This window comes from Triturus cristatus, chromosome 4_2 (genome assembly GCF_964204655.1).
Source record: "Triturus cristatus chromosome 4_2, aTriCri1.1, whole genome shotgun sequence".
NCBI lineage: Eukaryota > Metazoa > Chordata > Amphibia > Caudata > Salamandridae > Triturus > Triturus cristatus.
This window is the reverse complement of record NC_140586.1, coordinates 571,432,622-571,447,196: the sequence shown is the minus strand read 5'-3', so window position 1 is coordinate 571,447,196 and position 14,575 is coordinate 571,432,622. Positions and strand designations below refer to the sequence as shown.

At 44.2% G+C, this 14,575-nt stretch overlaps 1 protein-coding gene across 2 annotated transcripts in view; it reads right to left on the bottom strand.

The window, feature by feature from the left end:
* VAV3 (vav guanine nucleotide exchange factor 3) overlaps window positions 1–14,575 on the bottom strand; it is a 1,147,877-nt gene that overhangs the window by 628,035 nt on the left and 505,267 nt on the right. For both annotated transcript variants that reach the window (XM_085602242.1, XM_085602243.1), the window contains exons 9-10: window positions 5,368–5,467; window positions 3,614–3,709 (exon numbers count right to left, since the gene is read on the bottom strand). In XM_085602242.1, coding sequence (XP_085458368.1) covers window positions 3,614–3,709; window positions 5,368–5,467 — 196 coding nt within the window. The remainder of the gene's footprint in view (window positions 1–3,613; window positions 3,710–5,367; window positions 5,468–14,575) is intronic.

The following is a 14,575-nucleotide window of genomic DNA, read 5'->3' as shown; positions in this document are numbered from 1 at the left end:
GGTCTGGGGCTCCAACTCCCACATTGCACCTGGTCAATCCAAGTCAAATCCAGGTGAAGCTGGCCAGCTGGAGTTGTCCATGAAGTGGATGTGGCAAATGGCTTCTTCCAGCACTTTTCAACCTGTTGCTGTTTGGGGAGTACACTCCTTATCCTTCAAGACAAGCAACGCCCTTCTGTTGTGGAGCCTTTTGTTTGCAGCAAGTGCAGTCCTTCTGAGTGCAGTTCTCTCTTGTGTAGTCCAAGGGTCCAGCAGGGCAGTCCTTTTTCACCTAATGTTTTCAAGCATGGATCTGAGGTGTTCATGCGCATTCACTCCCCATTCTGGGCTGGCAAGAGCGGGGACCCCAACCAATGGGGTTCAAGGTGCCACCCTCTGTCATGACACCTTCCTGGGAAGTTTAGCATATTTTTCTCCCAGAATGCACATCTCAGCAAAAATCAAAATGGAGAAAATCTCTCCTTGGAGCTCAGGTGTAGCTAACTTTTCCCTACACATCCATTCCAGCCCCTCTCCTAATCTAGAGGGCCTCTCATCTATCTGGAGATCAAGGAAGTGGGGGATGACCATGGGTCCTGTGACATCTGGGCTACTCCATTTGAAGACCAGTTTATCGCCTCAGCCCCCTCCCTGTCCATGGCTTATCTGTGAACCAAATCTCTTCCCACTAAATGGATGTATTGTTCCAGCCCCAGGCCTTTTCACACATAATCAAGGAGCAGTTTTGCCCAGGATGCCAAAGGTTGGCCAATCAGAAGAGGCTGCTGCAGGGCTGCTCAAAGTAACTTCAAGAAAGTAAGCTCTAAAACTTCTTTCCTGCAATAGTTATCATAAATCAGACCATGGTGAGTTGTTGGATTTGTTGTAACTATTATTCTGACACTTTGAATTATGTTGCTAGCTCACTCATCTCAAACATTATGCTGTATTGAAGTTTAATGAAGCCTTCTCATGTTAGCCTATGGAGTTAGCAGCACTACCATGTGGTAAAATGACTTTACCAAATACTCTCAGCTGGCGCTTTGCACCTTTAGATGTTACTTTTATCGAATCCTTTAAAAGTCAATATCTCAAGTTCTCCTGATAGGATTTTCGTCATTTTGGTGTTATTTTATTTGATTGAATCTTACTCTACGTTTTTAAATTGGTGTGGAAGTTTTGTGCCAAGATAAGCAAAAGGTTAATTTAGTGACTTTTTGTGGTTTACCCTGACAAGGACTGTGGTTGTTTCTTCAGAATGGTCGTCACCCCCTCAATCATAAACACAATTTCCCACAGTCAGATGGTTTCACAAGCACATGTGCAGCAGCCTGTCATTCAAAGAGGCAATCAGCACTACACACAATGGATAATGGGGTCACAACAGCAGTTGGCAGGGATACTAAGCACAAGGAAGGATCCTCTCTGGGCATGCAATTTCAGTAGGCCTGTGAATATAGATACCAAAGGCAGAAGCATAATGCTCAAGTGTAACACAGACATGGAGCTTCACCTTAACCCCTTCAGTGCCACGCCCTTTCCCCCTTCTGTGCCGGGCGTTGCACTAGTGGGTGGGGCTCATGACGAGATAGTCTCGTCATGGGCACAGCGCAACCGTGCTCCATGACGAGACTATCTCGTCATGGGCACTGAAGAGGTTAAGCCACACTGCATAACGCATTCTCAAGAGGAATTCCTAAACTGGCCTTTTCCTAATTCTTGTTGCATGGACCTAGACAGTCAATTCTGCACACTCGCCGATAAAAGACTCCCAAACCTTAGCATCCAGAAAGCAAGAGTGGAGATAGGTCTGGTCCCAGATGGAGCTACATAACAGGCTCCTATCAAACACTGCTTGAAAGCAGGAAGGCTGCTGCCCTGGCATGATGCGTGTTGGTGTACACCAAAAGAGAGGTATTGGAAACTTGATGAGATCAGAAGAAGTGGCTCTAGAGCATGAATAGCGCAGAAGTCTCTTCAGCTCATTACTGGAAGTCTTCACCCCAAAACCCTTTCAGACCAGGAAAACAAGCAGCAGTCCCAAAAGAAGAAACACTTGGTCTCCAAGAGCTCTTGTTCCAGTCAATAGTCAAGGTATCCTTTTGCTTCGCAAGACAATGACAAATTCTAGAGTAGTCCGTCCCGTGGAGAATCAGGAAAAACATAAGGCCTTCCATGCGAGCCAGCTCAGTAGTCCAGAGTATGCCGAGGAGTAGACCTAAGATGTGTGGCTGCTGTGTGGAATCTCCTATTCACGGCTTATCCTTACATGTCTTTTTACTTTGTTTGTGGTGGCAATAACCTCATTGAGTTGAATTCTCTTTTATCACGGCTTTTTACTTGGCGTATCCTTACATTTCTCTTTCATTTTTGTGGTGCCAGTAACCTGTTTGAATTTCATTTGTGTTTTTTTCAGGCCTTCCATCTCTGACCTTGGTTTATGGAACAAGGCAGTAATCCCTCTGGTGTACGGCTTGACCAAGCTTGAGTTGTGCAGTGAGGTTCATGGGAGCCTCACCACAGGGATGGGCTTTTTGGGGCCTGAGGTGAAGAGTTCCACCTTGAGGTACATCTGTCAATCAGCTATTTATTTTTATTTTTATTCCCACCACAGACTTGAGGTGGATATCCTTGGATTTGTGACTTTGGATTACAGATTCATGTTTGTGTTGCAAACTTGATCACAACTGCAGGTGCCCAAGAAAATGTACAAGGACGTCGTATGCATCTGCTTGTGTGGTATGTGCTTGTTTCTTCCTAGTCAAGACGGGGAAACTCCTCATTGACAGAGCCTCATACAGCTAAAACTGGATTGTTGAAGAGAATGTGGATTGATCTTGTAACACAGGAGGCACTGTTGCTGAGGTCACCCTTGACTCTCATCCCAAAAAGGATAGTGGGGCTTACTGAGGCATCACATGTAGTTGCCTATTTTATACATCAGGAGATCACCAGTCCTGGGGCACAGACTCAAATCATATAAAAGGGTAGGATGACTGAGAAAGAATCAAAGTGACAGAGATAAATAGGAAGTAATCAATACATTACATTCACTCATATTTTGAATTTTAGAATTACATTAGTATTCAAGATAAATGCATTTCTAGAATTTGAATATGCCTATAAATGCTGCCTGTGAAAAACACGGATTGTACATGCTTGAATAAACATTGCAAAATAAATAATTATGTATTACATACATTATGGGAAAAGACTAGGTTTTTGAAGATTGATCATTGATTTCCTGACAAAGCAGACATTTTCAGTGCCATGTATGCAAACAATGGTTTGCAAACATTCTACATGTTTATTGTTCAATGTGCATTCACTGTAATTGGAAAGGGAGATGTGAGAAAAATGCCTGCCTTTCGGCGTCAACAGTCTGGATCTCAGTCACAGTTCAGATGCCCAGGCCTGCCCATGCTGCGATCTCAGACTGGCCTCTAGCGTTTACATCAGAACATTCCTGCAGTAATTCAAAACCTCGTTTAAGCAAGGCTTTGTGGTTTCAACAGGACTGCAATGTAAATCTGCAGGCAAGAACACTTCTACAGAACAATTTACATGCTACAGTGCCCAAACATACGCTGTTGTCATAAGGCAAAACAGAAACACAATTAAAATCATAACTTACCTGAAGCAGAAGATGATATTTTAAAACTCGCTGCATTGGAACCACCAATAGATCACGCAATGTAAATTTTCCATTGTTAGCTCGTTTGGAACATTCCTATACACCAATGGGAAGACAAGCAATTCAAAATTAAATAAGACGAATTAAAATAGATGCTTCGACATTACAATTATGAAAGTGGCGTTTAAATGCAACTAGCCCCAGTAAGGAGGCACCAAATCTTTACCTTGGGATGCCTAAACATCCATGGCACAATTAGGTGAGAGAGTAGCCTTGCTGAAGCTTCAGTGTACCGCTGAATGTAATCACACTGGCGACTGGAATTCTGTGCATATAAGCAGTTTTATGTAGACTGCACAACACATTACAGGGTTAAGGGGTTTGCTAGACGAAAGCAGTACCTACCAAAGGTGAAACAAGTAAAAATCAATCTTCCATAGCCTGGTTTTCCAGCTGAGGGCCCCCTAAGCAGACATATTTTTAGGTCTGGCTTGCCAGACCATCTATCTGAAATACCTATTGTTACCAATTCTTTAAAATATAGAAACAGTGGACTTTTGCTCCTCCAGAGGGGCATCTCTCTCTCACGTCCTGCTTTTGTCTCTTTGATGTGCCGTTCTACCGCCTATAGAGTGTTCTTACTGGAATACATGACGAACTATGGTAAGTTTTAAATGTACTCTAAACCACAACACAGTCAATTATTCATCTCATAGATGACCTGTATGCAAAAAGCAATATTTTGTTTTCGTTTTTCATTTCCTCAGGCTTTTCAGTCAAGACTCAAACTGCATGCCAGATCTATTGGCTTTGTCAACGCTTGTTCTTTCGTGTTTCAGTGATTACACCAGTCATGTATAAGCAGTCACAATAAATAGGCCTCTCTTTCTTGTTCACAGTGCGCTGGGCTAATTCCAAATAGATCTTTGATGGAGAAGGATCATTGCTCAACTCAATGTCTTGGGTTGCAACCAGCTACTGCCCCACGGTGGACTTATTGTTGTCCATAAGCTCATAATTGTTCCTCACTTGGATGACTGTTTCATATTCTTTGTTTATCAGTATTATTATAATATTGTCTGCAGAAAAGATGTTTTGCAATTTTGGATGTCAAAATGATTTCCTCATACCTAATAAAGGTGTATTGTTTCCTACTGATTGTGCAGTATGGATAAGATGGGTATAATGTGTGGCAGAGGCTGCATGCCTTCCCCCTAGGTACCATCGTGCCCTTCCCTGTGGACCACCCAAATTCCAACCCATGCCAATGAATCTAGCACGGATGGAAATGTGGTACAGGGGCCGATTTTCAACTCTACTAAGTTCCAGTAACTGGCATAAAAGTCCACAGATGCTTATTCTGTCAATCAGGTCCTGGGGGTGTGCCCTCGGATAACTGCCTGGTGCACCCGAGGAAACCATCAGCTTTCAGGGAAGCTGTGAATGAGACCCAGGAAGTGGACGCCCCAGAGACGCCTCTCCTCGGGCTGCGATCAGGGGCTTGGTTTCAGGCTGTGATTAGGAAGAGTGGGGCTCAGTGTAATGAAGATTCTCTGCAAATAATTGGAACATTTGCCGAACGAAAGACAGAATAAGGGCTCTTGAAGCATAAAATGGTCGTCAAAAATGTGAAAGTAAATACACAAAGCCTACAAAGTCAAATGCAAGGTAAACACCATGTGATTAGCATTTTCATTTCAAAAGATAAAATGCATTTCATAGCTGGTGATATCTTTGTTTTAGGTGCCCCTTACCTCTAGCTTTAACTTAACGTCTTCTTTCGTCTTGGCAATGTTATCTAAACAGGATATGGCAGTCTCCACTTGACTGCAGTACTGCCCATAAATTACCAACCTAAAAAAAAAAAACAAGTGCATTTAGGTCTGTGTGAATACGTCCTGTGTGCACTATTCGTTACAGGGTGGCAGGCTGCATTGGATGAGGCGTGGCGAATTCACAGAGAGAAGCAGTCGACGCACAGTCTGGATGCAGACATGCCAAATGCTCAGCTGTGAACTCTGACCCCCAGCAGCCTGTACATTCTGTCATTCTGGTGCATCGTCCTGACACCTGTGCATGGCCTGTTGCAGACCAGGAAGCCAAGCCCGGGGTGTGACCAAACGCTAATGAATGCAGACACTTGAATGATCCGTCTTATAATTGATACTGTGTGATGCCTTCACCTATGGCTTTGTATGTCTACATTAATTACCTGGAAATTATTGCTCTGTAAATCAGCGAGTGCATGTTCTAATCCTTTGATTAAAACATAAACGTCAGTCAATCCCCCTTCAGCAGCTCTCGCCTCAGCAGATGGGCAGCAGAGCTGCTGCTGAAACCCTGGCTGTGCTGCTACAAACCTGTGGCGCGGAAAGTGCCACCATAGCGCCCATCACGCTTCATCGAGGCTCGTGAATTGCTTCTCTCGTGAAAGAATGATTATGCTCGAAGAATGGGGACATCAAGAAAACAAAAACGAGGGGCGTGGCTTGGACGCCGACTAAGATGGCCGCCTAGATCCGGAGCTCCGCCGCACCGGGATGGACCCGGATTGATTATACCAGTTTCCAGCCTCTTTTTTCAGCGCCGCAGAGACGGTCCAGCTTGCAGAACGGGATGTGCACCTGGGGAGCTAAGGGTGATCCCTCTTGCGCTCAAAACACGCTATCTTCGTCGCGCTGAATGCGCTCCTCAGAACGCCCGCCATTTTGTCTCCTCAGCGGCGCTCGCCTGTAACCAGCGCGCGCACCTGGAACAGCAAGTTTTTTCCCTGCTCTCAGACGCGCTCTGCTTTCCAGGGCAATGTGGAGTAATTCCTACTTCCTAATCGCTTTTTAAGGAGCAGCTGTGTGAAGAGCTCACTGCAACCTCCCTGGTAGGTGAATATCTCTGTGGTTTTGAGCTGATTCCCGAGGATTACATGATTACATGTCTACTTTACTCCTTTAGAGAATGACTTAACTTATTTTTCTACGCTTTTTGTGACGCTTGGAGATGGTTTTTAAACCAGGGGCTCTTTCTCTATGACTTACATGTAATCTTGAGGATACCTCTGCCAAGCCTTATGTGGTACTAAACGTGGTATTGGACATCCATATTTATTTGCTTACTATGTGTGGAAACACCTCCTAATATTCGCTCACATCATTTTCAACCCCGGAGTTTTTCAATGACCTTTCCAAGTCTCCTCTATCACTTCAGATAATCGCTGGGCTATTTGGATCTGGTCTGGTCATGTAGGCACATTGATAACCCCTGCCTCTGAACCCAGATTGTTTGTATTGGCCTGCTTATTTGACTTTCGCTCACTATCATTGGCACGTCTCCAGCTTCTATGGGCAAGCTTCGCAATCCGAAGTTTGTCTTTGTGCCTTCGAAGGCTCCGCCTTCCTCTGCCTCCTCCTCACCATCAGGCCCTTCTCCTCAGTCTCCTTCCACAGAGCAAATGGCGACAGCAGGTCCCTCCCGCTCTTCTTCATCACAATCTTCTTCCAGCAAATCTTCTCCTCCTGTTTCCTTACCTAAGCGCATGAAGCCAGACTCCTCTCCTCCGCCACCTGAGTCATCTCCACCCCCTATCTCTATGGAGTTGATACTTGAGGAGATTCGCGCCTTGCGCCCATTCGTGGAGGAGACTAACGCTAAGATGCAGCTTTTTGAGGACAAATGGTCAACTATGGAGGCCCGTGTTTCTTCTGTGGAGCAGCAGGTTCCAGAAATTCAGTCAAATTCCCATCGCATTTCCTCTTTGGAGAAGTCTCTTCTTGCCCTTCAGCAGCATACTGAGGATTTGGAAAACAGGAACAGGAGGAATAACCTGCGCGTTTATGGCCTACAGGAATCTTTGGAGGGGGATGATCCTGTCACGTTCTTCTCTTCTTTTCTCCTGAAGTTGTTAGACCTTCCTGCTACCACCTCTCTTAGCATCCAACGAGCCCACAGACTTGGTCCTCGCTCCTCCTCCTCCACCAAACCGCGGGGGGTCATTATCCTCTTTCTTAAATTTACTGACCTCCTCCTGATCCTCTCCACAGCTCGAGCGAAACGTCAAATTTCTTGGATGGGTCAGAGAGTCTATCTCTCTCAGGATGTCTCTGGTGCCACTGCTGCTAGAAGAAAAGAATTTCTGTCTCTTTGCGCTCCCCTACGTTCTATGGGTGCTAGGTATGGCCTTTTTCACCCCTGTACCTTCAAGGTAACTCACCAGAACAATACTTGGACTTTTCAAGACCCGGCTGAGCTCAAGAAATTCATCCACACTCAGACTAATGCTGGCATGGACACATCCAATCCTCCTACTGGTTGATTATTTACTTGATTGGTCTTTTTTCCTTACAGGTTCTTGCTGGAGTTTTTTCCTTCCTAGTTGATTCTCCTTTTATCTGATGTGATTACATAACGGTTGTCGTTTGGGGTTTCTGTTTTTGCATTTAATTGTTTGTTTGTGTACGGTTTACCTTCCCATGATCCCTGCATAACATGTTTCTTTTTCCTTCCCCAGATTCTCTGTTTGACCAACCCTCGTGTAATCCTCTTCATACCATTTAGTCCGTCTTCCTCATAATCCGTCCTGTTGCGGTAGGTTGTTGCTCTCCGGCTCGGAGGGCTGTTCTTGTCGAATCCTCCCACACCCCATCGTCGTCATCTTCTCATCTCCCTTCCCCCTTCAGGTATGTTTCCTTCAGTCGTCCGTTTTGGATATGTACTGTATCTTCTTCTTCTCCTTTTTCTTGCCCCTCTCCTTCCTTCCCTCTCTTCTTGCTCTCTTTTTCACCATGTTCTTCGACTTTCTTCTGTCTTGCTCTTCTCTTTCCTCTGCTCGTTATTCTTCTTTGAGGCGTTTTTTGGTTTTACTCCTTTTTTCTCTGTTCCTGACACACTTTATTGTAATTTAATTTAAAGTTATTTCATGGAATGTGAAAGGTTTTATTGGCCCTATTAAGCGGCAGAGAGTGCTTTCCCATCTAGCCTCTTATACCCCTGACTTGGTTCTTTTGCAAGAGACCCATCTCTCTGAGGCGGAGTCTCTTAAGTTAAAAAGAGGTTGGGTGGGAACGGTTTTATTTTCTCCTACCTCTAACAAAAAGAATGGTGTGGCCATTTTGTGCCACAAGAAGTTGAAATGTAAAGTTCTCTTTCAAGAAAATGACACTGAGGGTCGTTGGGTCTTAGCTAAGTTGTTAATTAATTCTGTTTCCTTGACTGTTTTTAATGTATATGGCCCCACTCACCCTGATTGTAATTTTTGGCCTCTAATAACTTCTAAATGTTTCCAACACAGTGATTCTTTGTTCATTCTAGGGGGGGATTGTAATCAAATTGTTGATCCGTTTCTTGATCGCAAATCCTCTGCCCGCTTCACCCCCCACAAATCACATACACAATTCCTTGACACTATTTCCAAATCTCACCTTCTTGACTCTTGGAGACTGTTCCATCCTGACTCTTTAGACTACTCGTTCTTCTCACCCCCTCATGCCTCCTTCTCCCGGATTGACTATATATTCCTCTCTCAATCTCTCTCTCAAAATCTTCTTTCCTCATCTATAGAGCCGATAGTTATCTCAGATCATGCTCCTATTGTCACCGTTTTTGATCTTCTTCCCCCTCACCCCAAACCCTCCCGCTGGCGCTTTAATAACTCTCTCCTCCTAGACCCCCTTTTTTCTTCTTCCTTCCTTTCCTTTGCCACAGAGTTTTTCCTACTTAATTCTGATCCTTCTCTACCCCCTCATGTTATTTGGGACTCTTTCAAGGCTACGGCCCGCGGTTTTGTGATTGACTTTGTCTCAAAGAAAAAGAAACTTTATCTTAAGAAACAAAAAGACCTTCTCTCTCATATCAAATCCTTAGAACATAAATTCTACACTTCTTCTACTCCAACTGTTGTACCAGACCTTATACGTGCCAAACTCGAGTTCAACAAAATTTCTACTGACAATGCGTCCTCATTACTTCTCCGCAGCAGCGCCCGCTACTACGGAGGTCGTAACAGGTCAGGTAAGCTTTTGGCCAACTATCTTAAGTCCCGCAAGGAGCGTAACCTGATTGATTCAATATACTCCAACGATAATCGTCTCCTCCATAAGGAAGAGGATATACTCGCCCAATTCCAGCAGTTCTACCAATCTCTTTATACCCCTGAATCTCCCCCCTCGACTACTCTCATTCAATCCTACTTGGACAAAATTCCTGCCCCCTCTACCTCTCATCTTAATTTTCCTGCTCTTGAGCTTGACCTCTCTCTCACCGAATTGGACAATGCCTTAACATCTCTAACCAAGGGTAAGTCTCCGGGTCCGGATGGTTTTTCTGTGGAATTTTACCTACATTTTTCAGATCTTTTGCTTCCCAAACTTCTCTCTCTTTTTCAATCCTTCTTTACCTCCGGCACGGCTTCTGGTACCTTTCATGAGGCTACCATCTGCTTAATACCCAAAGATGGTCGTGACCCGCAATTCTGTAAGAACTATCGCCCAATATCCCTCGTTAATGTAGATTATAAATTGTTTGCTAAACTTCTTGCCCGACGTTTAGATTCTTTCCTCCCACATCTTATTGGTAAGGAACAATGCGGTTTCGTAAAGGGTAGACTTACCTCAGATAACTCCCGTCTTTTTCTTAATGTTCTCAACAAAGTACCTTCTCTTAGCTCCTCTCTAGCTGCTATATCAGTGGATGCCGAGAAGGCTTTTGATAGAGTAGATTGGTCCTTTATGTTTGCCTCCCTTCGTTGGCACGGCTTTGGCCCTAACTTTATCTCTCTCGTTTCTCTACTTTATTCCTCTCCTAAAGCGTCTGTATTAGTTAACGGCCGAACGTCCTCTTACTTTCCTTTGCAGCGTGGTGTCCGCCAGGGCTGTCCTCTCTCCCCTTTACTTTTTGTTCTGGCTTTAGAACCGTTTCTCTCGTCCATCAGAAACAACATTTCTATTTCTGGCTTTCCTTATGATAAAACCCACTTGAAACTCTCTGCGTATGCAGATGACATTCTTTTGTTTATTTCCGATCCTGACCAATCCATTCCGGCCTTATTACTTGAGTTTAACTCCTTTTCCCAAGTTTCTGGTTACAAGATCAATTCCGATAAAACTGAGATTCTCCCTCTTACTAAATTTTGTCTCCCTCACCAGTTTTCGGCCACCGGTTTTGCATGGAATCCCTCTAAAATTAAATACCTTGGAATCTGGTTCTCCAACTCCATTTCTTCATCTATTCGGCTAAACTTTACTGCCGTACTATCCCGTATGGATAAGTTGCTCTCTTCTTGGAATCCCCTTTTTCTCTCCTGGTGGGGTCGGCTAGATTCGATCAAAATGATGATCTCTCCCATTCTCATATACATTCTTTCCATGCTCCCCGTTCATATCCCTGATGTCTATTTCAAACGCATTGATTCCTGTCTTTCTAAGTTCCTTTGGAATAATAAAAGGTCGAGAATTGCGCTTGCTGCCCTTCGTAAACCAAAAGCTAACGGCGGAGTCAACTTTCCAGATTTCCGTCTTTACCATAAATCCTTTTCTCTCCGTCAGGCTTCTAATTGGCTGGTCCTTACACCTTCCCCTCTAGCTCCTCTTTGGCTCTCCATTGAACGTTCACTCCTCTCTCCTTTTTCCCTTTCTGAAGTTGTACACTTCACTGCTAAGAATTTAACCACCCCTTTACCCCTGTTTAAACATACTACCTCTCTGCTACATGCTCTAGTCCGCTCGGACCCGATCTCCCGCGAATCTTTTTTGGCCTCCCCGATTTGGTACAACTCACTTATTCTCCTCCATAATCGCCCTATTTGCTGGACTGCGTGGAGATCTAAAGGGCTGATATGGGTTAACCAGCTTTTTGATGGCTCTCTCCCGTGTTCTTTTCCTCGGTTCCGACTCTTGTTTCACTGTCCTCAGTCTTTCTTCCATAGATTTTCTGTCCTGATGGCCATCATACTTGAGGTCTACTACTCTCTCCCCTTGTCACCCTCTTCTGTTTCCCAGTCCTCGCTTCTTCAGATTCTCTCTGCTCTTCCCAAAGCCTCTCTTATTTATAAGTTTTTCTCTTCCCCCAATCCGACTCGCCCAAAGTCCAAATTGGAAATGGCTTGGGAACTTGATATGGGCTGTGAATGGTCTATAGTTGTTTGGGACAAGGTCTGGGTCAGATCCTTGAAAATCTCCCGTTCTGCCTCACTAACTCAGTCTATGTTCTTTCTATATCATAGACTTTATCTCTCTCCCCTCTCTATTTCTCGCTTCTCTCCTGATAAAGACTCTACCTGTTGGACCTGCTCTGCCCCTAATGCTGATCTGTGTCATTTACTTTTTCTGTGTCCTTCTGCTCTAGCACTTTGGGATCAGGTGTGGTCTTATGCCTCTCGCTTCTTCTCTATCTCTATTCCGTATTCTATTCCTCTTCTTTTCTTAGGTAGTATCTCTGACGCTCTTGACATTCCTTCTAGTTCCTCAGGCCTATTAGACCTCATGTTGGCTCTGGCTTTCCAGCATATTACTTCCAACTGGAAGGATCTTTCTAAACTCACGATACAATGTTGGTGGAACTCCCTCTGTCACTATCACAGGCTTGATGTTCGCTTCGCTGCTGCCTCCACTCCTACTCTCAACAGAGATCTATTCTGGTTGCCTCTCACAACTTATCTTGATTCTAAGGCTCTAAACTCGAAGTCTGTTTCTCCTTTATCCTCTGAGAACTTCAAACCCCCATGAAGCACACCGGCTCTACCCTTCCTCTTTCTTTCTTTTTCTCTATTCTCTTTACCTTATTTATATTTACATTCTTATTCCCTGCCTTTCAAATATTCCCTACTCTTGCCTTATCTGCTCTCTCTATCTTATCTATCTTCTGTCCGACTATTCCATTTACTCTTCACTAAGACGCCTCGTATCTCCCTTTTCCTTTCTTTTCCTTTCTTTCCTTTCTCCTCCCCCTTTTCTCTCCTTTTCCCCCTCTTTCTTTTTCCTTTCGGTCCCCTTTAAAATTTTATAAAATGCTTTTCGTATTGTTTCCTCAGGTCCCTAAGGTTTTTTGAGCTTATAATGACCCTGTAATATTTTTTTTTTTTTTTTTTTTTTTTTTTTCTCTCCTCTTGACTTTGTATGACAATGCTCTTAATATGACCTGTATTTGTCGTTCGCTATGTTTCTCTTCAAATAAAGCATTTCAAACATAAAAAAAAAGAAAACAAAAACGAATCTCTGGTTGAATGTTCTAATCCTTTCCTCTTTGGCCCCCATCATGATGTGGTCGGATTTAAGTGGGGGATACTGTGTGGCTGGAAAGATTGTTTTCAGCGGATACACCACCCCTAAATTCAACGTTCAGAGTGTTTGTCCGAGAATGGGGAATACCACGCGCAGCAGCAATCACTGGGTTCTAATCTCCATTCCGTGTTCCCGTTATGAACCATACCCATGCCCTACTCTCAGCGAGCGGTGAACGGGAGCAGGGAGCCGGCATGGAGTGGGCACCGCAGCTTGGCGATGGTGGGCAGACTGGACCCGCAGAGGGGGCAATCTATGCTCCCTTGTGCTGTAAGGGTGGGTCGGACCCAGCCTGGTTCCAGCGCTTGGGATCTGGCAGGGCCGTGGGGAAGCATGGGTGGGCCATAAAGATTAGTGGGTTTGTCCAGAGCCTCTCAGGCGTCTGAGAGCTGGATCTAGGATGCTGGGTGGTCTAGCACTGGGGTGAGCTGCTTACCATACCTACTGCTGGTTCTGTCTACTTGCTCTAACTGTGTATTTATAGAGGTTGAAAACTAGAGACTTTATCTCTTCCTCTCTCTTCTCCTCACCCTTTTTTTTCTCTGTCTGTGCCTTCCCTCTCCTGACTTCACCCTCCTTTCTCTGCTTCACCTTGCTGTCCCGCTCACCTCACCCTCTACTTCCTCCCACGCACTCTTTTCTCCTCCTACTGTTTCTCCACCTTGTGGGCTGCAAGACCCACAAAGGAGTCACTTTTTCATATTTAAAAGTGAGATCTTTACATGGCAAAATGGGTTATTTTAACAGGTTGCAGCTTTACACTGCAGCAGTCAGGTTACAATGGTAGGCTCGAAGCCATGTTTTGTAGGCCCACTCTGTGGATCGCACAATCAGTGCTGCAGTCCACAATGGAAATTATACTTCCAGGCCCCAGGTGTGTTTTGTTTTCTAGACCATATAGTGGGGACGCATAGTCAAATAAATGTGTCATTTGGGAATACGCTGATATAGCCATGTTTAAAGGGGGGAGCACAAGCCCTTTATGTCTGCTTAGCAGGGGTAAAATATACAGAGTTAAAAAACCAGCAAAATAGTTTCCAGAAAAAGGCAAGAAAGGCTAAGGTGATTATGCAGAAGAGGCAGATTTCCTACACCGTCTCACTCTTTTTCTGAACTGGAAGGCTGAGTAGCAAGATTAGAACTTGTAAAGTCATAGACTGTACAGACATGCCCGCAGGAAGTGCATCAGCCCACTATAATATATTATCTATTTAGGACCCAAGGAGTAACATCAACACTATAATCAGGGCTACTTGATAGAATAATGGAAAGGGGTTGGATCAAATTATGCAGCAGGATTGATTAAATTATGCACAGTAAGGCGGGGTAGTATCACTTTATTATTTTTAAATTTTTTACGTTAACACTGTCTGGAAAAGAGTTTCATTTCATTAGTACAAATTAAAATGCAACTATAGCAAACAGCTTCTGGAAGGTGACCAGTAAACCTTTGCGAATGGCCTTCCAAGGTGCAGCAACAAATAACTGGCTTTTTTAGCAACTTTGATTCTTTTAACATGTTTTTTTTTTTGGTTAAAATCTGCAAACTATGCAGCAGATGATGGATTATGTGGCAAAGGTGACAAATCCATAATTGCATTAAACACTCTAGCTGCAGAGTTGCACAACTACAGTGGCGATGGCTATAATCGATTCATGTGACAAAACGAGAGAATGTATTGGGAAAGAATAAATG